The 27867-nt window shown below is 41.0% G+C and overlaps 2 protein-coding genes across 2 annotated transcripts in view; one reads left to right on the top strand and one right to left on the bottom strand.

Annotated features, from left to right (window-relative positions):
- The first annotated feature begins 4306 nt into the window (after positions 1-4306).
- On the top strand, positions 4307-23235 carry VTI1B (vesicle transport through interaction with t-SNAREs 1B). The gene is made up of 6 exons (XM_043981848.1): positions 4307-4716; positions 8386-8444; positions 11068-11259; positions 18353-18526; positions 21090-21151; positions 22297-23235. Exons 1-6 carry the CDS (start codon positions 4605-4607, stop codon positions 22388-22390), a joined length of 693 nt encoding a protein of 230 aa, XP_043837783.1. The 5' UTR covers positions 4307-4604; the 3' UTR covers positions 22391-23235.
- The window catches only part of ARG2 (arginase 2), a 34108-nt gene continuing 28796 nt past the window's right edge, over positions 22556-27867 (bottom strand). The window contains exons 5-8 of the mRNA XM_043981847.1: positions 27464-27558; positions 26234-26338; positions 25212-25348; positions 22556-23033 (exon numbers count right to left, since the gene is read on the bottom strand). Of these exons, the coding sequence (XP_043837782.1) occupies positions 22828-23033; positions 25212-25348; positions 26234-26338; positions 27464-27558 (543 nt within the window). The 3' untranslated portion in view covers positions 22556-22827. The remainder of the gene's footprint in view (positions 23034-25211; positions 25349-26233; positions 26339-27463; positions 27559-27867) is intronic.

The raw sequence follows: 27867 nt of genomic DNA, 5'->3' as shown, positions 1-27867 counted from the left end.
GATGAGGCAATCATTTTCATCATTCTTCATTAAGAATACCCTGAGGGGTTGGAAAGAGTCATGGTTAACAATCCCTACAAGCTACATCCTTGCTTTGTTATGGGCCCGTGACTAGCATCCCAGTTCTATTTAGCCACTTATACATCAATTCATTTTTACCAAGTCATGGTTACTTTAAAGACGTGGCAAGGTCAAATATGCAAATATTTTCCGAATACCTCTAAAGCATACTCTCCTTTATACAACCTTGGTAACTATGGAGGTAGGTGCAACACTTAGCTCAGACTGCTGTATCTTTCCATTGTACTGGGGTCCCAAATCGTGCTGTTGCCTATTCCCCAGACCTCTGAAACTCCCAATGTGGGAGATGCCACTCTCTACACCTAAAAATGTGTTATGGGAGGATTATGGGCCCCGATTACCCCCAACAGTTGTCTGGGGAGGTCAAGGAACTTTTTCCTTGAAAACCTCAGGAGTTTTCCTTGAAATCAAGTAGGCCTCTCCTTGAGCTCAATCAAGGTCCTACACACCCAAAGAGAGAAGCGGCACCAGATCGAACTGAGCATGCTTCAGGACCACCAACCCGCAGTCCAGCACTCCTGACTACCTGGATGAGGTAATGCTGTTGGGAGAGACTACACCAGGAGAAGACCAACTGGAACTGCCCATCAGGACAGAGTTAATGCCCATCACCAGAATGCTCATGACCGATCTCTCCTACCCCAGCCCAACTCCAGAGAACTCCCAGCCCTTCATGCAATAAGGGACATTCTTACCCATGCTATCTGAACCCTATAAAAGGGCACTTCCCGAGCTAGTCGGGGAGGAAAGTGTTTTTTTCTCCAAAACCTTCCTCCTGGCCAGTTTCTCTTGTACCCAAATAAACCTGTTCTTTTATTCCTAATTAGGTCTTGCATGAGAGTGTAATTCTTTGCAGAGGAATCCTAAGGACCCACGTGCTTTCTCCCCATATCAAATGTAAAGAACAAATGAAAAAGCTAAGGATGAAGGTGAATTTCTCATGGTCATGTAAATGAAGCCTTCGAAGTCCTAAGACTTCTCTCCTGACAGTGTAGTCTCTCACCATGAGTGGAGGAGTCAATAAATGAAGCCAAATGAGCAAAGGAGGCAAAAAGAGCATAAGATGCATCATGCTGTATAAATGTAAATCTTGCAACACCTAGGAATCAAAGTTGTAGATGACCCAAAGGATTCAAGCAGGCTGTAGCATATTTCCAATGATGACATATATTCAAGAAGTGATATTAAGGGACTGTGCAAAGTCAGCTACTGGTGTGACCACACATTTTAACCTTGCCTGAACTTTGGGTATATGAGCAGCCAAACCAAGCCTGCAGGAGAGGGTGGTTGGTATGTGCACTATTCCCATCTTCCTATGATGTTTTAAAATAGTGGAGCTGAAACAGCACTCATCCCTTCTCCTCACTGAGTGTACTAATCAGGATCGTCTTACTGTATATGGAAACTGTTTTACTCCTGTCTATGAAAACATCAAAGTTTGAATTCTGGGCAGGTGTCACTACTTGATGCCGTTTGCCTTACTGACCTGGGTGCCCAAACCTCTTGGTTCTGCTCACTTCACTATATATCAGTTCATACAAGTCTTTCCAGGCCTTTCTGATTCATCCAGCTTGGTCATTTTTTATAGCATAATAATATTTCATCACCATCATACACCACAGCTTGTTTTGCTATTCCCCAGTTGATGGCATTCCTTTGATTTCCAATTGGCATGGGGGGGATTGTAAGTCCAGACCAAAAAAAAAAAAAAAAAAAGGCCAGTAGTGCATCGGTAGTCCCCAGATCTCTGCTTTGTGTGAAAATTAAAACATGTCCAGGCATCTAGGTAGCGCAGTGGACAAAGCACGGGTCCTGGATTCAGGAGAATCTGAGTTCAAATCCAGCCTCAGACACTTGACACTTACTGTGTGACCCTGGGCAAGTCACTTAACCCTCATTGCCCCGAAAAAACAAACAAAAAACCAAAACAAAACATGTTACATAGATGTGTTTTTCTTTTCTTGTTTTTGTTTTTGTTTTTTTTTGCGGGGCAATGAGAGTTATGACTTGCCCAGACTCACACAGCTAGTGTCAAGTGTCTGAGGCCAGACCTGAAGTCAGGTCCTCCTGAATCGAGGGCCGGTGCTTTACCTACTGCCCCCTAGATTTCTTTTAACACACACAAGATATAAACACAGAAAAAACCTCCTGCAGGTGGGATTTGAACTTAGTTTTGAGGGAAGCCAGGTAAGCTAAGAGGCAGAAGTAAGGAGGGGGAACACTTCAGACAGTGCAAAGCAGATCAAGTCAACTAACCACTATGCTAAAGGCTGAAGATACAGAGATAGATAAAAACAATCGTGGCCCTCAAAAAGCTCACAATCTAATGAAGAGGGGAAGAAAATGCAAACAGATATACTCGAGATAACTTGGAGGTTACTGGATTCACTGACTTTCCTCCCAACTTCCTCACTCTCCCTTCTGCCCCCACCTGCACCCCATACATATCCAAGTTGTTACCAAGACCTGTCAATTCCATCTTTGAAACATCTCCCAAACACTCCCATGTCTCTTTTCTGACATTGCCACCGTTCCAGTGGTGGCATCACCTTATGCCTGGATTAGTGCAATAGCCTGCTGGTGAGTCAGCCTGCTTCAAGGCTCTTTCCACTCCCTGTCCTCCACTGAAGTGATTTTCCTAAACTGCAGGTCTGATCGTGGTGCTCCTGTCCTACCCAATAAACTCAGTGGTTTCTTACAGCCTGTAGGATCAAATACAAAACTCTGTTTGACATTTAAAGCCCTTCATAACATATTCCCCTTCTTACACCTTACCTCCCAACACATCAATCCTGTGACACTGGCCTCTGGACTGTTCCACAAGTAAGATACTACCTCTTTAGGCTCAGGGTATTTTCTCTGGCTGTCCCCCATGCCTGGAATGCTCTCCCTGCTCTGGTCTCACTCCTGACCTCCCAAGGCTTCCTTTAAGTCCCAACTAAAATCTCATCTTCTGGGGGCAGATAGGTGGCACAGCAGATAGAGCACTGCCCCAGAAGTTAGGAGGATCCAAGTTCAAATCTCACTAAGACACTTAGTAGCTGTGTGACCCATGGCAAGTCACTTAACCCCAACTGCCTTAAAACATCCAGTGGTCCTGATATATATCTTGCCACTGGACCCATATGGCTCTGGAAGAGTGAGGCTGGTGACTTTGCACAGCCCTCCCTCATTGAAATCCAATTCACTGCAAGTTATGACGTCACCCTGATGTCATGGTCCTCTACAAGAAGGAAGGAAAAACAACAAAATCCCCCCAAATCCCATCTTCTACAGAAAGCCTTCCCCAACCCCTTTTAATTCAAGTGCTTTCTCTTTCTTACTTATTTCCTACATATCCTGTATATAGCTTGTTTGTAAATATTTCTTTGCTTGTCTCAATTAGATTATAAATTCCTCGAGGGCAGGGATTGTCCTTTGTCTCTCTTTGTATCCCCAGCACAGCACGGTGTCTGGCATATTGTGGAGCCTTAATAAATGTTGACTGATTTCAGAAGACCCTATTACCATTAAAGAGGACTGCAAGGGGCAGCTAGGTGGCGCAGTGGATAGAGCACCGGCCCTGGATTCATCAAATGCGTCCTCAGACACTTGACACTAGCTGTGTGACCCTGGGCAAGTCACTTAACTCCAATTGCCTCACCCCACCCCCCCCAAAAAATTAGTTCCATATTCTCTCTCCGCTCCAGAAGGCAAGCGATTTGACATAAATTATACATATGCAGTCACGCAAAACAATTTCATATTAGCCATGTTGCAAAATAAAATGCTGACCAAAAAACCCCAAGAGTAACAAAATTTAAAAAGTATGTTGCATGTACTTTAACACGAGGTCCCTATGGTAGGCTCCCCAAACTGACTAACCTGCCAGAAGCTTGAGACCTCTAACCTAACGACAAGGAAAAGACGCAGACCGTGTCCGTCGCCGACGCGACGTACCTGACACGTAACTAAGTGTGATGACTCACAATGCGACCGCGTCTCGGGGAAGTTCTGAGAGTCCTCCCAGGGCTTCCGTATCTCCGGGACTGTCACGAGTTATTCACGTTGAACTACAACTCCCTCAATGCACTGCGAAACCAGAGTCTCCCTGCGGCTCCTTTCCCCCACCGCCCCACCTCCCTCCCTTCACCGCATAGTGGGGCGGGTGCCTCTGGCTTTCGCTCTCCTACTAGCTACAGCTCAGTCGTCTCAAATCTGGCGCCCAAATCACAGCACGGTTGAGGGAGGAGAAAAGAAAGATAGGTGGCTTCGGCTTCTCTCTTTCTTACTCACCACAGCCCCTACGCGAAAATGTTTAGATTTCTCATCAGGCATATCCCGTTTGACCCCGGGTGGGTTGGAAGCGTGGGACCTCTGAAGGACCCCGCCGCTCCAGTCCTCCGGAAGCGCATCGCCGTAGGCTGGGGCGGCGGCCGCACTAACTGGGGGCGATGGAGTGGAGATACGGTGGTTGATCCTGTTGCTGGCCCCTGGGACCCGGACCTCGCCCCTGCCGGTGTGGGGAAAGCTCGCCCTACGCCATGGCAGCCGCCGTGTCCTCGGAGCCTTTCGAGAAGTTGCACGAGATCTTCCGCGGGCTCTACGATGACCTGCGAGGGGTCCCCGATAGGCTCCTGGGGACCGGGGGGACCGGTGAGTCCTCTGGGCGGCGGGTGGGGGCGGGTGTCCGGGGGGGGCCAGGGGGCAGCTCCCAGCTCTTCTCTCGCGATTCCCCATTCCTTCCGGGGCTTGCGTCACAGAATCATGGACTTGGGAGGAAGGGCCTTGGGGGACACCTAGTCTCCCCGATTCCAGTCCGTCCCATCAGCGTTTAAGTGCCCGTGTGCTTTTATCAAGAGCCTGTTAGGCTCAATGTGCCAGGCACTGTGCTAAGAGCTGGGGGTACAATTAATTAAAAAAAAGAAGCTAGGTCTTTCCTTCAAGGAGCTTACCGTTCAGCTGTCAAAATGCGCAAGTCGGACCGTGTCATCCCCGCCCCCCAATAAGCTCCAGTGGCCCCTTGTTATAACATCTCTAGGGTCTAACGCAAAATCCTCAGTGTGGCGTTCAAAGCCCTTCATCACCTGCCCACCACCTTTCCCGTCTTTTTACCCGTTATACGAGATAAATTGCAAATACTGTCAAAGTATTTGTCACCCCACTAGGGGTGGGCTCTACAGCTCCACCTTGCTTGCAAGCCTTTTTACTCCCTTACAAAATAAACTTTCTTTCTAATTCCTGACCCGACTGTCTCTGGCCTATTCTGTGCAGCCCCTACCATACATAGGTTAGAGACGGGTTCTGGAAAAGTCCAGTTGACAATGTAAACAAAAATGAGACAGTCCCTTCCATGAAGGAAATGAAATTCTAATAAGGAGATGTAGTGAGTATTTGTGAACAGTGTCTGGGGGGCAGGAATTTTTGGTCTATGAACTTTAGGTTTAGGGAGTTACAGGGCTTCTTAGTGGAATCATGGGGCAGTAACCGGTTATATTGATCTGATTACTGTTCCTAAAGCAAGAAGATGGGTCAGAGTTTTCTAATCATACGTTTCCTTATGGTGGTATATGCCTTATACCACTTCTTTTAGACAGATAATTACAGGAAATCCATTGCAGCCTCCCTAGGACTGCTGTATTTCTTTTCTTTGCTCTTTTGGACACTCAGAACTTTATTTGATTATTGTGGTGTTCTTATATTTGCATCCATGCAGCATGACCAAGAGGATATTAGTATTTAAAAAAATATTTTATTAAATATTTCCCAATTATATGTAAAAAAAATTGACATTCGTTTAAAAAAAAATTTTGAGTTCCAAATTCTCTCCTTCCTTCCCCTCCCCTCTCCTTTCCTTCGGAAGGCAAGCAATTTGATATCACTTATACATGTGAAGTCATACAAAATATAGTTTCATGTCAGCCATGTTGCAAAAGAAGATGCAGACCCCCTCCCCCCATAAAGTAAAAAAAGTTTGCTTCATTCTGCATTTAGAGTTTATCAGTTCTCCAGAGGTGGATAGCATTTTTCTTCATAGGTCTTTTGGAATTTCATTATGCATGAGAGATTCCTTGTTGGAATCTTTAGTGTGAAAAAATAGCAAGTGTTTTTGTGGGGGTTCTTTTTGTCATCAGATAACAGCAATGAAAAAATACATGTCATAGAGGACTTTTTAAGGGTGTCTCCAAATGAAAACTAGATGTATGTAGGTTCAGAAGTCAACTGGAAGATCTGTTTTTAAGAACTCATTGTTCATACCCTGTAACCAACCATTAGAACTTACTCCCTTTTCTGTACTATCTGGAATCTGACCACTGAGATTTCAAATCATGGTTTCCCCACGGAGAGAAAAAGGGGAGGACAGTTTATATTTGCTCATTTTGAAAAAAAAAAATGAGCCATAAGGATAGTTATAACTGAATAGAAACCTATTATGCAGTCTGTATTTCACTCCGGGTAGAAGACAGGTTAGGCAGAAGAGATCTGTTGATCAAGAAGTGATGACATCTGGTCTTGTGACAATCTATTTTGAAGTAGTTTATCTTGTGTGAGAATCTATCAGTGCAAGCATTTATTTTACTGTGTCTCCCCCCCCCCCTTTTCACTTGGCTAAATTGACTTCACTTTTGTTAAGGACTACATTGAAAGCTAGATGTATTCTACTCAACCTTGTTTTTGTTTGCTACTTAAAAAATAAAGCCACCTTCTACTTTTTCTCAGTGGTATACGGTGAGAAGTGGTACTTTCTTTTTGAGTCAGAATTCTTAAGTTTGGAAGAGTGAATGTGAACAGGAATGAAAAGCATGGGAAAAATGTATGTTGTTGAGCTAGTGGGTTTTTTAATTCTTAAATTTGTCAGTGTGTTTCAGAAATTAGGATTTTTTGAGTGTCTACTTAATAGCAAAGCTTCTATAGGAGACACTTTGAGAGGGTTTTGAGATGAATAGCAAATCTCTAATCTTTGCCTTTAAGGAATCCATTCTCAAAATGGGGTACAGAATACAAAAAGGCTAATGAATAGAAAAGTAACCAGAATTGTGACTCGAAAACTTTAAAAAACACAGAATAAATGCATACAAATTTGTGCTGTCCTCCATGTGGGAACTAATTTGTACCATACAAGGAAAACAGTCCAATAACTCTATAGCCACACCTTGCTTTTGACCAAAAATGATCTTATCCAGCTTGTTAATATTGGCCTTGGGGGCAGCTAGGTGGCGCAGTGGATAAAGCACCGGCCCTGGATTCAGGAGGACCTTCATTCAAATCCAGCCTCAGACACTTGACACTTCCTAGCTTTATGACCCTGGGCAAGTCACTTAACCCTCATTGCCCCACAAAAAATAAAAAAAGAAAATATTGGTCTCTCTGTCTCAAGTCTCTCCCACCTTTTAGACCATCTTCCATACTGGTGCTAAAAGTGATATCCTTAAAGCACAAGTCTAATGTCATTCTCCTGCCCAATTAACTCTAGTGGCTTCCTATTACCTCTAGTATCAAATACTAACTTTTGTTTGTGGCTTCATCCTGGCTGTTCCCCATGTCTGAACTGCTCTCTCATCATCTCTGCCTCTTAGAATCCCTTACTTGTTTTAGAGACCAGCTCAAGCCCCACCTGCAAATGAAGTCTTTTTCTTAATACCTTCTCCACCCTTCTGTGAGGGCTTCTCCCCAAAATTACTTTGTACATAATTTATACTTAGATTGATTATCTCTTCCTAGAGAATACATGTTCTTTCAAGATAGGGATTGTTTCATTTTTGTCTTTGTATCATCAATACCTTACACATTGGTGCCTGGCACAACAGGATCTCATTCAATACCTATTAAATGATTACTCATTTTATTTACCGGATGTGGTTTTTGCTGACCATGGGCCATTTTGAAAAATCAAATTCATCCTTAAGGGAGGGCTACTCCTTGAGGAGAGGGGGAAAGATGCTCTTCAAGTGCTAAAGATATTTCTAAAAGAAAAGCTCCCCAAATGTTTTGAACAAACATCACAAGAATTAGTATTTAGGAACCTGTGTGAAGGGGACAAGTCATTTACATGTTTTTAAAAGGCCTTCTTCCCCCTACCCCTTTTTTATTCTTTTTTAGTAAGTATTGAAGGAGATATAGTCTTTACACCCTCCATCACATTGTCATTGTGAGAACCAAATGAGTCTATGTGAAAATGCTCTACCAGTATTTATTGGTTGTTACTGTTATTACCGTAGAATTACCACAGGTTAGCAAAGAATAGGATGAAAGTAGAATGGGTGGCATGTATAAAGGACATGGAAACATGGGAGCATTTGAAACATGTCATTCTCTCTTTTCCAGAAGAGAAAAAGAAGTTAATCAGAGATTTTGATGAGAAGCAACAGGAAGCAAATGAAACGGTGAGATCCTGGGATAAGGGCTTCTTTCTTTTACTAGTATTTGGCTTCTCCAGAAGCAGTGCCAAGATCTGAGCCTGTGACTGCACCCATTTTGGGGTCTTAGTTTTAAATATCCTTACTAAAAGGTAAGGCAAATGTTGGTGATGGATGGGTGCTACAGAGAAACAATGGATGGCATTGGAAGGCGCGGGGGTGGTGCTAAATAACTGTTCTAATAGTGAGGGTGGCTGCTATAAAATGGGTCTGTCTTAATCATATTGTAAGAATTTTTCTGGAAGTAAATTAATGGAATTGAAGGAGGCTTTTGGGTTATTCTCACTTGATAGTTATTTCTCTCTTAAAGAGCATACTGTAGATCTACTTTTGGTAGGGAAGTGGTGTACACACTTTGATCAGAGGTTAATTAGAGGTCTCCAGGGTTGAGTTTAACTACTTTGGTAGTAATAATATTAACTGATATTTATCTCATGCTTTAAAGTTTGCAAAGCACTTTACACATATTTCTTTTGATCCTCACAACAACTCTTATGAGGTAGTTACTAGAGGTTATCTTTAGCTTTATTTATTTTCTTTCTTAAAAGATTAATTTTTTTCTCTTCCTTCCCCTGGACAAAAATTTTAAAAAGAAAACCCTCATAACAAATATTTAGTTCTATTTTATGGAAGAGGAACCTGAGGCTGAAAGACATAAACTGGTCACCCAGCTTGTGTCACAGATGGGATTTGAACCCAGGTTTTCACTCCTCAATGCTAGAGTACTCACGGAAAACAAGTTGTAATTGATCCTATGACTTAGAGAGGGAGAAACTAATTGTTGGGGTACTGCCCTTACCAGTGCTTTCTAGGTAAGTTTCCAGTGGGAATAAGATGTCAGGCTTCCTATTTCTGGGAGACCCTGGAGAAAGGACTCAGATACTTGACCATGTAGGAACTGTGGCACACAGAAGAGAATACCTGTTGCCTCTGCATGATGAGCTGAATAGGTGCTCAGTACTTGCTGATCTGTGGCTAGTAAATGTTGATTAATGATTTCTGTTCAGTTTTGACCAACCCTACACCTTGGAGAGAAACTAACTGTTCTGGGAGAAGCTTTCTTTCCCTGCCTCTGTCTAGCACATAGTGAGGGAGAGTCAAGAAATGTTCTGACCAACATCCTTCCCTTACTTTCAGCAGTTCCTGCCTTCCACACTGGTAGTTCCAGTCTCTTACTTTATATTACACCAGGGACCAAATAAATAGAGCATTTATTTCCAGCAGCATGACTGGTTTTATCCCCTTAGAGCAAGGGGCAAGAGAGGTTTGTGCTTCCAAGTTCTTTGACCCAAAGCTGAATGCTGAGGCATAGACTAGAGCACCAACCATTGTGAAAGCTGCTTCATGGTCTTGCTGCCTTTAAAATATCAATAAGACATTTGTTATAACACTAGATTTGAAGTCTGTTTTTCTGTCTCCGATTGTATAAGGCTGGTTGCATGTTTGAAGTCCTGAAGGGGTTTTCCTGGTCTCATCTCACAATGCAGTGTCTTAAGGGTACTTTTCTGAGTATCAGAACCTGTAGAGAGGAGAGCTGAAGTCCAGATCCCTGAAATTTTTCCTATGCTGGGGCACTTGTTCCTGCTAGCTGCCACATGATTTGGGGAGACTGGAAAGGGAAGTTCCCACTCCCAAGCCTAAGAACTTCTACCTTTCTGGTTGAGATTATTTCTATGCTAGTAATTTTCTCAACTTACCCTAGCATTGGCTACATAGCTCCTGATTCCCTGACTTTAAAATTTCAGAAGACTACCGAGTCCTGCAGACACACCCTTGAAGGCTATCACAGCTACAAGCCTATCTTTGTAATTGCACAGCTTTGTTTAGGGATGTTACCTGCTAGGTAGCCTTCCCTTGTTGCATCTTGGTAGCACTGTCTGGAAGCTCTTAACCAGTCAGTATTGATTCCCTTAGCTCCCTAGTGTTCTGTCTTTCCCACATCTGACTAACCTAGCAGGTGAAAAGGTTGTAGTGCTTGATTTGTGCATAGGCTCAGGTGCTGCATTTTGCTGAATCCAAACACTGTAAACCAGCTACCTCTAGTAGCATCTTGAGGTGTTGCTGTACGGGCAAAATGCAGGCCAGTGCCCTCCTTGGGAGTGAGCAGCCAGGCTAGAGAATGCTTGACTGAGAGGCATCATCATAGAGAACTTGCTGAACTCCAGTCAGGTCACCTGGCTTTCCTGCATCTCAAACTGAAAAATAGTTGTGTGACCAGGAACAAATAATAAACCTCTTTTTTCCTTGGTGTCCTCCTCACCTGTTAGGTGGGCTTTGTAGGATCATAGATCTAGATCTGGAAGGGACCTTAGTGGTTATCTAGTTCAGTCTTTTCATTTTACAGGTAAGGAAACTGAGGTGTAGTGACTTGTACTTCACACAGGAAGTGAGGAATAGAGTTAGGGTTCAAACTCAGGACCTGGGACTCCAACTTCAGTTCTGCTTTTACTGTGTCCTACTGCCTCCTGTAACATTACTTCACCCATTGCCTCATCATGTGATTGTTGTGATGAAAGTACTTTGAAGGCTTTAAAGTGCTGTGTCTAAGTACAAATTGTTAATACTCCTTACTGCTTTCCTGATTTGACAGTTGGCAGAGATGGAAGAGGAGTTGCGCTATGCCCCACTGTCTTTTCGAAATCCCATGATGGCCAAGCTTCGGAGTTATCGCAGAGACCTGGCCAAGCTCCAGCGGGAGGTCAGGAACACTCCGCTGACAGTGCCACCTGGAGGCCGAGGAGATAGCAGATATGGAGCATATGCCATAGAGAATGAGTACATGGTAAGTACTTGCATCATCGGTGCATTTATAATTAGGTCTATTTTTGCTGATTGCTACCCTTGCCTTTTTTACTTCAGCTGATATTTTTACTTGAGTGTGTCTCTCTCAAGTATGTCTCTTGTAAGCAACATTGTTGGATTCTGATTTCTAATCCATTCTGCTGTCAACTTCTGTTTCATGGGTTAGTTCAGCCCATTCACATTCAGAGTTATGATTACTGTATATTTATTTCCATCCTATTTTTATACCATTTATCCTTTTTACCATGCCCCTCCTCTAAAGACTGTTTTACTTCTGACCACCACCTCCTTTAATCTCTCCTCCCTTCTATCAACCCCCCTCTCCTTTTACCCCTTTCCCACCTACTTCTTTGTAGTGTAACATAGATTTCTATACCAAATGAGTGTATGTTCTTTTCCTTCTTTTGAGTCAGTTCTGATGAGAGTAAGGTGCAGTCATTGCCTGCTTCCCCAACCCTTATATCCTCCTCCATTGTAAAAGTTCTTCCTTTTGCACTTTTTATGTGAGATAATTTTGCCCATTCTTTCTCTCCCTTCCCTCCTTCTACCAGTGCATCCCATTTTCTTACTCCTTAATTTAATGTTTTTGAAATCATCCCATCATAGTCCATCTCACATGCATGCCCTTCGTCTACAGCCTTAATAAAGTTCTTACATGTAAAGATAGTTTTCAACATTAATTTTTGTAAGATTTTGAGTCCCAAATTTTGCTCTCTCCCTCCCCTCACCAAGACAGCAAGCAAGCTGATATAATTTATGTATGTACAATCATGTTAAACATATTTCCATATTAGTCATGTTATGAAAGAAGAATCAGAACAAAAGGGAAAAACCACAAAAAACAAAAAAATAACAAATAAAGTGAAAATAGAATGCTTAGATCTGCATTCAGACTCCATCAGTTCTTTTTCTGGATGTAGAGAACATTTTCCATCATGAGTCTTTTGGAATTGTCTTGGATCATTGTATTGCTGAGAAGAGCTAAGTCTGTCACAGTTGATCGTCACACAGTGTTACTGTGTACAATATTCTCCTGGTTCTGCTCACTTTACTCAGCATCAGTTCATTTAAGTCTTTCCAGGTTTTTCTGAAATCTATCTGTTCATTATTTCTTATAATATAGTACTATTCCATTATATTCGTACACCAAAACTTGTTCAGCCATTTCCCTAATTGATGGGCATCCCCTCAATTTCCAATTCCTTGCCACCACAAAAAGAGCAGCTATAAATATTTTTGTACATGTAGGTCCTTTTTCCTTTTTTATGATCTCTTTGGGATATAGCCCTAGTAATGGCATTGCTGGATCAAAGGGCACAAACAGTTTTACAGCCCATTGGTCATAGTTTCAAATTGATCTCCAGAATGGTTAGATCAGTTCACAATCTCTTACTTGATTTTTTTTTTTTTTTGGTGAGGCAATTGGGGTTAAGTGACTTGCCCAGGGTCACACAGCTAATAAGTGTTAAGTGTCTGAGGCAGGATTTGAACTCAGGTACTCCTGAATCCAGGGCCAGTGCTCTATCCACTGCGCCACCTAGCTGCCCTCTTACTTGATTTTTTAAATCCTTTTTGAGCTCTTTTAGGAATTAGGCTTGTATCCAGTTCACTTTTTTCTTTGAGGATTTGCTTATAGCTAGCTATTTTAAAATCATTGTCTCCTTCTGCGTTTATATCTTGATTTTCCTTGTCACCATACTAGCTTTTTATGGTCATGTTTGGGGGTTTTATTTAGGGGTTTTTGCTCATTTTCCCAGCCTATTTCTTGATTTTTAACTTTATGTTAAAGTTGGACTCTGTTCTCAGGGTGTAGGGGACACTCTCCCAGACTTCAGGTTTTTTATGCTGCTGTTTTCAGAGCTAGTTCTGAGAGTCTGTAAGTATTCAGTGCCTCTACTGTGGTGTGATGTAAGGAGAAGTGTGGTTACTGCTCTTCTGGCCTGTGTTCCTATCTTTACCTAGGAAGGGCCCCTGCTTCCCTATTGTTTCTTTTTGGGACTGAGACTGGGACTGGGACTCCTGCTCTCTTACAACTTCAAGCACTGATGCTCCTTTTCACTTAGGAACTTCAATCCAGAACTGTGTATGGGCAATCCAAAAGTGACAGCAAGGATCCCTTGTAATCCCTTTCTGACCAGTTGTCTAACTTCTTACCCCCTCTGGGCTGAGAATTCCCAAAGCTGCTGCCACCACTGTTGCAGATGCTTCCAAGGTGTTTCTGCAGCATGCACTGCACTCTTGACCTCGACCTCAGTGTCACAGAACTATCCCACCCACCTCCTAAGTTGTCTGGGCTGGAAAAATACCTTGGCCTTTTGTTACTTCTGCCACACCAGAATTCAATTTAAGGTATTATTTTAAAGTTTTTTGGAGGGGAATGTTGGAAGAGTTCAGCCAAGTTGCTACCTGTACTCCACTATATTAGCTCTGCCCCTGGTACATTTATATGACAAGAAAGTAGCCTATAATAAGAAGTTGGCATTGGCATCCCATGATGAACCAGTTAGGGTTGTTATTCCATGAGCTTTTAGATCTCTCACAGAAAGGTTGTGATTTGACTTAGTGATCATGTATATAAATCTGCCTAAACTTTCCAGAAAACACAGGATATTTACAGTTCAGGAGGAGGCAACAGTTATGCATTAGAAACAACACGAGACTTTGCCACTAATTATTCTATCTTTAACAAGACATTTTCTGGACCTATTTCTTTAGCTATAAAGTGAGGGGATGAAGTATATGGCCCAAACTTGGGGTCTCTTCATATTAAATGTTATGATTCTTATATGAGAATCTGAGGAGTAGAGGAGGTAGATGAATGCTCCAGGTCAAAAAGGACAAAATTAAATTCACTAAGACACGGTTAAAGAAGCAATACCTCGGGGGCAGCTAGGTGGCGCAGTGGATAAAGCATTAGCCCTGGATTCAGAAGTACCTGAGTTTAAATCTGGCCTCAGACACTTGACACTTACTAGTTGTGTGACCCTGGGCAAGTCACTTAACCCTCATTGTCCCACCAAAAAAAAAGAGAGAGAGAGAGAAGCATTGCCTCCAAAATTAGAAGGGAGGCAGAAATCTGGAAAACAATTTTTATAGCCAGTATTTCTGACAAAGGCCTCATTTCTAAAATATATCAGGAACTAAATCAAATTTATAAGAATCCAAGTCATTCCCCAATTGAGAAATGGTCAAAGGATATGAACAGGCAGTTTTCTGATGAAGAAATCAAAGCTATCTATTGCCATATGAAAAAATGGTCTAAATCACTATTGATTAGAAAAATGCAAATTAAAACAACTCTGAGATACCACTTGACACCTATCAGATTAGCCAATATGACAAAAAAGGAAAATAATAAATGTTGGAGAAGCTATGGAAAAACTGGACACTTAATGTATTGTTGGTGGAGCTGTGAACTGATCCACCCATTCTGGAAAACAATTTGGAACAATGCCCCAAGGGCTAAAATGCTATGCATACCGTTTTAGGTCTTTTTCCCAAAGAGATCATAAAAATGGGAAAAGGACCCATATGTACAAAAATATCTTTGTGGTGGCAAGGATTTGGAAATTGAGGGGATAACCATCAATTGGGGAATGGCTGAACAAGTTGTGGTATATGGATGTAATGGAATACTATTGTGCTGTAAGAAATGATGAGCAGGCAGATTTCAGAGAAACCTGGAAGGACTTACATGAACTGATGCTGAGGAAGATGAGCAGAACCAGGAGAACATTGTATACAGTAACAGCAACATTGTGTGATGATTGACTGTGATAGACTTGACACTTCTCAGCAATACAGTGATCCAATATAGTTCCAAAGGACTCATGATGGAAAATGCTCTACAAATCCAGAAAAAAGAACTATGGAATCTAGATGTATGTAGATTGAACCATACTATTTCTAATTTTTTTGTTTTTCCCTTTTGTTCTGATTCTTCTTTCACAGCATGACTAATGCAGAAATATGTTTAATGTGATTGTACATATGTAACCTATATCAGATTGCTTTCTGTCTTGGGGAGGTGGGGAGGGAGGGAGAAAAATTTGGAACTAGAAATCTTATAAAAGCAAATGTTGAAAACTATCTCTACATGTAACTAGAAAATAATAAAATACTTTTATCATTTAAAAAAAAAAACACGGTTAGGAAGAGGTTGCAAAGAAGGAAAGGCCTGACAAGGGGAAGGTTTAGAGTTGAAGCGTAGGGGCCAAAATTTAATATATGGACCATTAATTGGGTGACTCGCCGAAATATTGGGGTCCTGGAAATGATGAGGGACCTCTAGGTTAAAAGCTCCCTCCCCTCCGAACTGTCCTTTTAGATATTTCTCTCAGGCCAATAAGAAAGGAGCCTTACAGCTTCTTTTCCACAAAAGGAGTAGATTTTATTACTTGGGAATTAATTAAACAACAAAGGTGAAATTAATTAAAATCAAAGATAAGGAAATAGGGAAAAAGAAATACAGATAAATCCTCCTAATTCTAACCTAAATCTATACAATCCCCAGATCATTTCAAATTAAGCTAATTCAAAGGAATGCAGGGTTTATTGTGTTCACTCACCACACCTGGGACATCTGCTAATTTCTCACACCACCAAGAAAACCGAGCAGAGAGAGAGCACGGCTGAGCATGAGAAGCAACTCAGCCTCCCCTCAATGAGCGTTCAATCTCTCTCCCCCAAAAGTGGAGGTCTTTCAAAAATTGCCTATGGAAGAGTTCTCCTTCTGACCTCAGTAGCATACGTAACTTCAGGGTGGGCCAGGTGTGGTCCCTCCCAAATGAGTCAGCTAAATTCCAATAATTTTTACCACAAATAATTTACCTTCTAATCCACAACCCTCATTTTACAAATTGGGAAACTGAGGCCAAGGGAAGTTGTGACTTGCTCAAGGTTACATAGGAGTCAGTAAGCATCAGAGGTAGAATTTGAACCCAGGTCCTCTGACCCTGGAGCCAATGTTCTTTCTATATTTAACCTGGCTGTAGAACTGGGAACTGTTTGCCCAATGAAAGCCAATTGTTTTGATGTATGTCAGTTGCTATAGGCCTCCTATGACCCTGTCCTTCTTTGGTTATTAACACATAGGCTAGAATAAAAGGCCTTCACCAGTCTTATTTCTTCTAGTGGCATTGTTTTGTAATCTTAAATGGTTTATTCTGAGCTAGAAAAATATGCTTTTAAAATTTGTTATATTGGATAGCTCTTTGGAAGGAGAAGGCATGCTGGGGGAAACTCTGTAGTTGTAAAAAACAAAACATCAAATTTTATTTAAAAAGTATGGTTTTTTTTGTACTTAGGCTACATTATGCTAGGGAGTATAAATAGGACTTAGCTTTAATGGGAATTTAGAGAATTAGGAATTAGGTTTACTGGGACAACAGAAGCTGCCATTCAGTTTGAGATCACCAGTTTAGCTACTTGGAAGTTTATGCTGAGGTGTAATACCCTTCTTGGAATTGCCAAGAGTATAACTGCATGTTTTTCCCCCTAAATTGTAACAAATGGCTCCTTTATGTGCTGGAAAACAATAAGAACAATTAAATATGAAGGGAAGATAGATTAGCACTTGAATTCCCAGTAGCTCATCAGGTGCAAATCTTAGAAATTAACTAGCTTATTGAACTCACTTTTTAAAAACAAGTTTTAGTGACACTGGGCCCTCTCTAAACTCTTGTATCTCAGTGCAGTCCCCAGAACCATAATCCTGACTCCATACCTCCCAGATATTCACTCTTTCAGGAGAGTTGTCTCTCAATACATTCATTGGTTGGTGCAAATCCATCACCACAACTGAAATGTTTTGTTTTAAAGTGTAGAATTTTAAAAATTATGAATAATTTTACACACACACACACACACACCACTTTGACATTGTTCTTCAGAGGCAGGAAGTTGTCGAAGTGGATAGTGCCCTGGGCCTGGAGTCAGGAAGACCCAAGTTCAAATCCAGCCTCAGGCAACTATGTTTGCCTCAGTCTCCTTACCTGTAAAATAGCACCTATTTCCCAGCGTTGTTTTGAAGATCAAATGAAATATTTTAAAGTGCTTAGCAGATATTACCACATAAAGTGCCTGGCATGTTGTAGGTGTTTAATAAAGGCCCTTTCCCTTCAGCCAACTACTTCATTTTCCTGTAGTGTTTTGTATGCCTTTTGGCATTGAAAATTATATGTGGTCACCTTATTTCTGTCCCAAGTTTGGGGAAAATTAGCTGGGGTTTCTAATATATTGCTACTTATAAATTAGAAACTTTAGCACCAGTTTGGGAGCATTAAGCATTTATTAAAGCATATCAAATATTAGTAAAGAGAGAACATGTGGCTCAGAAAGTTCAGAAGCCCTATATACCTAGGATAGAAGAGTGAGAGAGAGAGCAAGGCACCACCACCTCTTCTGTATCTCAGGCCCAAAAGGAAGTCCCTATGCCTCTGTGAGCAGAAGCTTCCTGCAGGTCAGATGAGAGGCGGCTCTTACACACTGCTTCAGGCTAATTAGCTAGTATCATTCAAATCTATTGGTTTACTGGACTTGAGGGTGGTCCATAAGCAGAATGTGCTGAGGTCAGAGTTCAGAGAACACACCCTCTGAGGGCAAGGCTTTCAGGTAGGTGTGGTTTTAACTGATAACTTTAAGTGAGTTAATCAGCAAAGTCAATTCAATCAATCTTGATATTATCCTCTCTAGTGGGGCTTCTGGGACCCCAAAATCCATTATTTTCTCACAACCTTAGCATTATAGAAACATAATTTCTAATGAGTGAAGGAGAAATTTTGCTATTATTAAGCACAGAGAAAGCTATACCATTTGAAACCTATACCAGGGGAGCTCCCATTGAGAGGACTTCTAGATGATGACCTTTAAGAACAGGAAAAGGCCTCACTTTTTTGATATCTTCCTTTCCATTCACCAAAAAAGCAACAGGGATAAGAGTTGAGAGCAATGTACTAGATCCTGAATTTCCTCGTTTTCCCATCTGAAAAATGTTTCCCTTGCCTCCTTTCCCAGTGGATATTGTGAAGAAAAGGCCTACAGTGCCTGGTTCTCATTTTCTGTTTTTGGCTCAGAATCGGCTGCATCCTCAAAGGGCATTGCTTCTTCAAGGCACTGACAGCCTGAACCGAGCCACTCAGAGCATTGAACGATCCCACCGGATTGCCGCTGAGACTGATCAAATTGGTTCTGACATCATTGAAGAACTGGGGGACCAAAGAGACCAGCTGGAACGCACAAAGAGCCGAGTGAGTTTAGCCTGAAATCTATTGGGGAAGCGGGTAGGGGCAAGAAAAGAGGTGACTGAGGTCTCTCTCATAGAAGTCTATGGCCTGTTATGACTTAGGAGCATATAAAAGCTAGAAACCACAATAGCTCTGAGTTCAGGGATTGGCAGGGAAGGGTGGCATGGAGGTGGACCCTTAAATTTTCCTTTCTTTGAGGATATATAGTATATATAGTATATAGAGCTAGAAATTCTTAGCAAGGTGAACTAAATTACCTTTTAAGGTAAATGTTTTCCCTTCAATATATAGATCTCTTTTTACTGAGAACTGCTTTAGTTTCTGTATTTATTGGAAGATGATAGAGATGAGACTTGTAGTTTTCATTGTTAGGTATGTTGTTTACCTCATTAGACTGTGAGTTCCTTGAGAACAGGGATCTCTTTCCGTCCTTTGAATCCCTGGCACAATGCCTGGCAATAATAAGCATTTACTAAATGCTTTTTGACTTGACCAGAAGGTTACTTAGAACATTGAGAGGTTATTTGACTTAGGTGACCATGATTACAGCCATTATGTGTGCTGGAGGTGGGACAAGGAACTCCCCGAGGTTTACTTAGCTTCAAGGCCACCTCTCTATTCTCTATGCTACATTGCTTCTTATTTATTGAAGGATGTCACAGGACTAGCATTCCTTTTACTGATTTCTGTATCTTCCTTTTCTGTTGAGTGAGACTCAAAGTTACTTGACAGGAAAGGGTTTTTTTTCCCATCTTGGAAGGTCAGGTTACTTTTTTATTTTATTGACCCAGACCATAGCTGCCCTATCATTTTTAGCTTGGGGTACTTCCCATGCAGTGTGTCAGTGATTAGCTGTAGAAGTAGTCCCATCTTTTACTATTAGCCGTAGGAGTCAGAACCATAAGTGACCTTGCAGACCAGACTTCTCTGAGAAGAACTCCACCTTGGGCTCAGCAGGGTGCCTGGTAGGCAGTTCAAGTCCAGAAAGGTTTTGGAGATTGAAAGTGTTCCTTATTTCTTGTAGTCCTACTTCAGATTATTTGATTTATTTCCATAAAAATAAAAGGGGTGAGAATAGCAGGACTTAATAAAGCTGATGAGCTCTAACCAAAGAATGATTAGTCAGAGCTGAGAAGGGAGATTGTGGCTGGTTGGGGTTTTGGCCAACTGTCTCTGACTTGATAAGAGCTGATTTTCAAGGATGGTGGAACCTCCTTTTTTAAGTACTGTTTGCTCATCCTCTAAGATTCACAGCAGAGCCTGATCAAGAGTCTCATTCAAGAAGCTATTGGAAAGAAGACAGTTTGCTTGGTGGTCTGCACTTTGAGTTCTAGACCTATCAAGTGGTTTGGTTTGGTTTGAAAGGTGGGGAATCAGCAAGGGAGATGAGCTTACCAAGGCTGATTAGGAGCAGATGGCTGAAGATGATTCATCTCTAAGAGCTACCTCTTCACATGATTTTCCTGGGCTTCCTTGAGGAATACCAGAGACACCAATGTTTCCTTTGCCTTAGTGACTTGATAGTGGGCAACATGAGTTGGTGGGAAAAACTAATTAGATTTAGAGGTGGAGCACCTGGATTTAAATACTAACTTTGCCACCTTTCTACCTTTGTAAAAAGTCTTCTTGCTTATAAAAGAAAGACATTGGACTGGATGACCTACCTCTAAGGTCCCTTCTAGCTCTAACTCCTGTAACTGACGAATATGCTCAGTTTTGAACAAACTTCCCAGGTTTCAAAAAGAGAACATAGACAAATCTAATTCCCGACAGAATTTGAGAGCAGGTTCTTTAAAGGAATGGTTTGTAAACAGTTAAAGGGAAGAGGTAGTTACTAAGAGCCAGCCATGGAGGATATATAGTTTCCCTTTCTGAAAAGGTTACAGCAAGGATTCCAGCAGATTCTTATCACAGGATTATTCTTGCCCCTCTTCTAAAGACATTTTCATTAGTGTTGCTGTAGATAACACATCAGCTTTTATGTGAGACTATGGTAACACACCGAAGGAGAGAATTAGAATTTAGAAGTAAGATCTTGACAGTCTAAAGTAATTGTCTGAAATCAGAATGTGAGTTCAATGTGAACTTGTGCATTTGGGTTAAATAATAGAATTCATGGAAGATAGTAGAATACAATTCATGTTATAAAAGAATACTAGGCAGGCGTGAATGGGCTCAACACTTTGTGTCAGTCAAGTTCAGTGAGGCATCAGATCAGTATCTACCTGTTTTATTATTCTCTAGGAGGGATGTGATAGTCTAGCTGACCTGTGCTCTGGCCGTATTACATCTAGAACAGTGTCTAAGGGTGCATTTTAGAGGGGACATTGACAAGCCTAGGGTACATCCCAAGGAAGAGGGACCAGAATGGTGAGGATCCTGGAAAACTGCCACAGGATCAGTTGAAGGCTTCTGAGATGGTTTAAGCTAGAGCAAAGAAATGGACTTTGATCTATTTCTCACCCTGCACATTCAGCAGGGCTTTCAGCTATCACAAACTCAGTTTTTTGATTTAAGCATTCTACAATTGGAAGATAACTTAGTTTTTTTCCTTTTTTTTTTCCAGCTGGTGAATGCAAATGAAAACTTGAGCAAAACCCGAAAGATCTTGCGTTCAATGTCTAGAAAGTGAGTTTAAAACTGGAGTGTTAATAGTAGTTAATATTTGTATTACACTTTTCTACTTCTGTCATTATTTATAAATGTATGATGACATTCATCTCCAGGAAACACTGCAATGGAAAAATCTTTGGACCTGGATTCAAACCCTATTTTATCACTAACTTATGTGGCCTTACGTTTGCACAAGCCACTTAGCCTCATTTGGAAAAATTAGGGTCGGACTAGATTACTTCAAAGAACCCTTCCAGCTCTAAATCTTTGATCCCATGGGTCTCACAGACTGCTGACAAATTTTTGGAAGCACCTTGATGGAAATGTAGCTGACTCTAGTATGGCAGACGAGGTGATTCATTTCATTTTTTATCTTAGAGTTAGACTATGTCAGAATACACCAAATCATTCTTTTCCTTTACAGAAGTATCAGCAGTGTCTAGGAATATTTCCTTTGTGCTCTAAATTGTATCTGGAATATCTGGAATAATGCTTTCTAAACTTTTTTGATCCTGCAATCCGTACATGTACACTTTATTATATTCCTCTCCCCTCTTGAGTTAAATGTTGATGAGAAAGATAAATAGGGCAAAATGAGATTCAGAGAGGTCTGTAATGTTCTCAGGACCAGTTAGAGCAGTCTAAAGTTAGACAAAATACAAAGGACTATTAGACCAACAAGAACAGTTTAACTGTTGAATAGTAACCATCTTGTGAAACAGTCAGAAACTGAGATCTGAGAACAAGGACAAGCTTTTCCACTTGTAATGATTAAAATCAGGAGCAGGACGGAGACGTAAGCTGTTCTAATGATACATTTTGGAGAAAGAAGTGTCACAAACCTGTTATGTAGCCTGTGGTATTGTGCTAGATTATAGAAAACAGACCCCGCATGCATAAATATTAGACTTTCATCTCCTCCCCTTCCCCAAATTGTCTTTAAACCAACCAGGTGAAATAAGTACCATCTCCATTTTACAGATGGATATACTTAATGAAGCTTAGTGAATTGCCCTTGATTTCATATAGCCATTGACAGAGCACTGAGGGCAGATTTGGCTTAGTATATGGTGTTCTTTCCACTAAACAACAATGCTTCCCCATCCAGTAGGGGCCTGCAAGTCCTAACTGCTGTCCCTTTCCCTCTTTTCCATTTGTAGAGTGGCGACCAATAAACTGCTGCTTTCCATGATTATCCTTCTGGAGCTGGCCATCTTGGGAGGCCTAGTCTATTACAAGTTCTTTCGAAAATAATGAAAATCCCTGCCTTCTCTTTGCCCACCTTGTGGATCTCTAAATCAAAGAGCTAAAGGACCAACTTTACTGCTATGGGCTAGCAGTTTAAGCACTCAGACTGTGTGTGTAAGAGAGAAGGCAGACAACGATTGGAAATGTGAAGTAATGGTAACAAGGCTGGGGTGCTATACCAAGGTAACAAATGCTGTGTTTATTAGTTCTTTAAATTTATAGAGTGTTCTAATATATTAACTCACAACGAACTAAATAAAAGAAATTACAGAATACAGTAACATTGGTCACCAAAAACGAGGAAGCATTTTTTTAAAAACAATAATGAGAATTCTCTCACAAAGGCAGTATCGACATTGCCAACTTTAATATTCCTTTAAGTGCCTCTGTAGAACTCTGGAATGCCCATTGTGGAAAAAGCCTGTGGAAAAAATACTGACTTCCTAAATTCGAACACATTCTTCACTGTCCGATTCATCTGGTGAACTGGGAGTGGGGAGATGGTTATAGCCATCGTGCCGTCCTTCCCTCTTCTGGCCGAAGCTTGAGGCGATTACATCCACAGCCAGTCCAGCTGTGGCCTTCACTTCCTCCTCTGAAGTAGCCAAGAGAGGATTGACTTCAACTAGATCCAAGGCCGACAGCAAACCTGAGAGATCAGAGCCACACAAACTCTATGATATGACTCTCCTACCAAAGAGGTCAGTCAATAGGACTCGGAAAAGGTAGCCAGACTTGAACTTCTTATTTCAGGGGTGGAACTAGATCTTAATGGTTTTGCTGCTGTGTTTCACATCCCTCTACTGGAATATAGCTTTTGCTCTAGCAAGTAAAAGTGGAATTGGAATGTTTCTATGACTGCGCATTTCTCTGTATTTTCTCTACTGGTTGTGTTTCAACTAGATGGAGGGTGGCTGAGCAGACTAGAGGGAAGTCAGAGAGGAAAGAAAGTACTTGTGAAGTTGCTAGCTTAGTCGGATACTTAGCATGGTGCTTGTTTCTAGAGATTACCTAGTCTAATCCTCTCATTTTAGATGGCCTGTAGCTCAAATCTTTTGACTCCTAATTCATCTTAAAATGTGCTGCCATTAATGTTATCATAAGAAAAGAAATTTTAAAGTATTCGATGAAACACTCGGGATTATGAAAACAGATAATTTCAGCTATCATACTGTTTTGGTGAGCTAAGAAAGTTTTTTTGTTTAGTGGTTTCTACAAGAACATGCATTTCCAGCCCTACAGTGACAAGGAAATCCACTGGAAGGTTTCTGCATATGCCTGACTAAAAGAGAGTGCTCTCTTTTGTACCCCAGTTAGCCTTGTTTGTGCCTTCTACAACTTCATCTCCATCCCCCTGAAATAAGAGGCCATTGGTTTCTCATTCGTAATTTCTCAGTTTTAAAAAAAAGATACTAACATTAAAACCATCAGACAAACCTTAATATGACCTTTCCTTTTCTAGATGCTGAAGATCAAACCTGTTTTCATTACTCTATATATCATTCAAGGTGGTTCCTGTTTTTTTCACACACAAAAAGTTATAATCTTCCCCAGCCCTTTTCACTAGGGATTTTTACCTTCTATACTTTTTGTAGTGAGGAGAACAAGTATCAAAGAACCAACCAGTGGATTCATTTTTCATTCTGCTTTGAGGAAGCTTAACTTTTATTCTTTCTTTACAATTTTTATGACTGAGGAAAAATAGTCAAAGTTAGAGATCATAGGGTGGGTGGGGGAACTTGACAAGTTTGTTTCTCTAAAGATTTATACTGGGCAGCTAGATGGTGCAGTGGATAGAGCACCGGCCCTGGAGTCAGGGGTACCTGAGTTCAAATCCGGCCTCAGACACTTAACACTTTCTAGCTGTGTGATCCTGGGCAAGTCACTTAACCCCAATTGCCTCACTAAAAAAAAAAAAAAGATTTATACTGTTTGGCTGGTGATAGCATAGAAATGTTGTCTTCTTCATTAGGAAGATTTGGACTAGTTTTCTACCTTTTTTTTTTCCCTTGCCTGATGAGGAAAGTCTAATATCAGAGAAATGATTCAAGTATTACCTTGTCACTCTTGGGACCAAAGCTACCTGCTTCCTCCCCAATTACAGTGTTCTATTATATATGCTGGCTGTCTACAGAGTATATCTGATTAGATCAGAAAAACCTGCCCAGAACTTAAAATGTTGTCAGCACAGGTGGTGAGGTCAACAAAACTTTAGAGAAACATTTACTGCTGAATAAATGGGGTTTGTATTAGGAAACTTGCTTCCATGGAATAAGATGGAAGAGGTTGGGGTTTTTTATTTAGTTTTTTTTTGGGGGGGGGGGCAATGAGGGTTAACTGACTTGCCCAGGGTCACACAGCTAGTAAGTGTCAAGTGTCTGAGGCCAGATTTGAACTCAGGTACTCCTGAATCCAGGGCTGGTGCTTTATCCACTGTGCCACCTAGCTGCCCCAGATTTTAGTTTTAATGATGGAACTTCTGGTTCATCCAGGTGGCTAGACATCCATTTTCTGTTTGTATGTCTAAGAAATATCTGGGGAAGATGGCTTTTTGAGGGGGGAAGGAGGGAAGATAGGGGGACTGTCAGAGTGATCATGCTGTAGGGCTCAGGTTATTGTTAAACTTTTATTTTTTTAGTCTCTGAGTCTTTAAAGCTACTTTATAAGTTGGGCAGAGTGATGCTGATGCAACATCTGTGAATATAAGTATATCTGTGAATATAAGTGCATCTTAAAGTCCAAATTAAATTCTATAACATGGAAAATTGAGCAAATATCCTGCAGGTAAGAGTTCAAACCAATTTTTCTGCACTTAGTTGCTACATACCTGTATTATGTATTTCCTCTGTAATGTACATGCCTTCCCGGTAAGTCAGGCCTCCCACAACAGGAGTCCCTGTTGCTGGAGCCAGTGAAGGGTCAAAAGCATCAATATCAAAGCTTAGATGAATTGGTCTTTGTTTTCTAGACAGAAATAGGGAAGCATTTATCATTTAATCATACTTTGGTCTGTTAACTTTAGTTCTGTAGCTTCCTGCTGCGTCCAAGAATTGTCTCCTGAACCCGAGGTTTGAAATGATTCCTTTTCCTGGAAGTTATTGTAGGTATCTGTTTTCAGGCTTTATGGATGAAAACTGTCTTAATAATAAGTTTGACTTATTTTCTATTTGTGGGACAGAAAGGCCCCAGGGCATCTTACTACCTTGCAGAAGAACCTAATGCTATTACTTCAGTTGGATGTGTCACCCTGATAAACAATCTAGCCCACTGAAGTAAATTAAATTGGATTAATCTGGATTAGTTTCTGTTGCTCCAACCAAGCACAACAGCATGATTTGATTCTGGCCTTCGCTTACCCACCATATCTTATTACCTGCCCCATTTTTGGTTCAATATCAGTTGATCCCAGCTATTTAATGGCTGAAATTGAAATGTGAGGATGATGCATATGAAGTGGTCAAATTTCTAACAGCTTTTGTGATGTAGCAAGATACTGGACAATAATCCAGTGAAGGGGGAAAGGCTGCTGTGGAAATCTAGAATCTGATTCCAAGTACCTTTCAAGAATTGTTTCTCAGCTTCCAAAAACTCAAAGAAACTGCTTTCAGGGAAACTTACGTGTGTTTCTGGGGAAGCAGTAGTTACTATGTCTCTCAATTGCATTCTTTTAAATAAACAAACAGCTACCAAGCTGTATGTAATAGCTGTTACATGACTATAAATTCTATATAGGACAAAAGATTCAGGCATAAATCTAATACTAGATATTGAAGATCGGATCACAATGGATAAATCCCCGCATACTCTGGGACATAAGTATCCAAACACTTCTCCATTATAGTTGCTTACTTGCTGATCAGTTGATCAAATGTCTGTTCCATGACCTTCTGGATTCCAAGGCGGTCAATGTCCCTCATTGAAAAGTATAAGATGTCATAATTTTTTAGAATAAAACTGGTAAGACAGAAGAAAGGAATCCTGAATTAATGATTTGGGCTTAACTCATGCATATTCAGGGAGGGGTTCCAAAGAAGCTATACATTCCCAATACAGTTCACATTTAAAGATGATTCCCAACCCAACAAAACCTACCATAGCAGCTTCCCAAATGGAAGACAATCATTAATGAAAGCTGACCAACCGTGTGAGGAAACAACCGTTTTTTGCAAGTTTTAAGGATGACCCTTGTCAAGCTGAATTACTTTGATTCCTGTTATATTTGTCTATTTGTACATCCTTGTTTGGAGAGAGGGAAAACTAGTTAGCTGAGTGATTCAGCATGATGGAATAGAAAGAACACTAGAATTTAGAACCTAGAAGAACATGAGTGGGTCTGTTCTTGACAGTGGTTGTGTTACAAGGGCCCTTGGGTCCTGAACTAAAAATGGGAATAATTTTTAGACTGTCCATCTCATAGGGTTGTTGTGAAGAAAATTATTTATAATGGATAAACATTTAAGAGATAAATGTGAATTAAAATTTGTAGTAATTGTAGAGCACTCAAAAATACACTAGCCAGGAAGAATTTCTGGTTGGCCTAGAAAGCCTGGGCTTGTAGGGTGAGGTAAATGAGTTTGATCCAGAACCCCCATATAGGGGAGTTGAATATGTCCTTGAAGGGAAGAGGCCATGAGGTTCTGACACAGAAGGAACTGGGATGGGGCAGCTTTAGTTAAGGACTGAGATGGGAAACTTAGTCTAGTTTGTGATAGTGTCAAATTCCTCTGCAGTCACTGGATAAAAATTAGGAAATGTTTAACAACTTAATAAAATAAATTAGTGTTAATTTGGGGTTCTCTAAGTCAGTATTTGCACTGTGGAGGGAGAACATGGAAGGGGAAGAAGGGAGTGGATTCTAAGACAGGTACCAAGAATACCAATTTCTTGACAGTAGTATGGAGATTTGGGTTTGGGTGATATCTCCAGACTAAAAGAACAAACCTCAACACAAGCAAGGTCTAGGAGGCCCAGAACCTCAAGAGCAGAAGGTACAGTCCCTCTCGGGGGACTTCCAAAAGGAAGAGCCGGTGCCTGGGACACTAGGAGAGGATCAAATACAGAATCTTTTACAAATCTTACTGTTCAGCAGGATCCACATCCCTTAGGCCAATATACACAATATCTGGAGATGAGAGACAGGGCTTGATCCAGGAGAATCCTGGGAGTGATGGCACCTAAGCAAAAAAAGGGGGGAAAAATAATCTTAAATTTTGTTTCCTATGAGAACCCTCTTAATGGTAAGCATATCATTCTTTCATCTATGATCTTTCTATTTCAGAACAGAGCTGTCAGTTAAGTGGTAGTAAAGAATGTGACTAGAGCTTCGAATAATTTCCAGAGCCCTGTATGCTTAATGATAGAGCTCTAAGACTTTTAATAAACTCACAGGGGAAAAAGCTCAATTGTGTGTGTGAGAGAGAGAGAGAAAATAAGTCCAGGACAATAGCTAAGAGTTCTTTAATGGCGTAGGCTGTTAACAAAAT

The sequence above is a fragment of the Dromiciops gliroides genome, chromosome 2 (assembly GCF_019393635.1).
Source record: "Dromiciops gliroides isolate mDroGli1 chromosome 2, mDroGli1.pri, whole genome shotgun sequence".
In the NCBI taxonomy this organism is placed as follows: Eukaryota; Metazoa; Chordata; class Mammalia; order Microbiotheria; family Microbiotheriidae; genus Dromiciops; species Dromiciops gliroides.
Note: the sequence above shows the minus strand (reverse complement) of the source record. Positions and strands in the feature narration are given on the sequence as shown.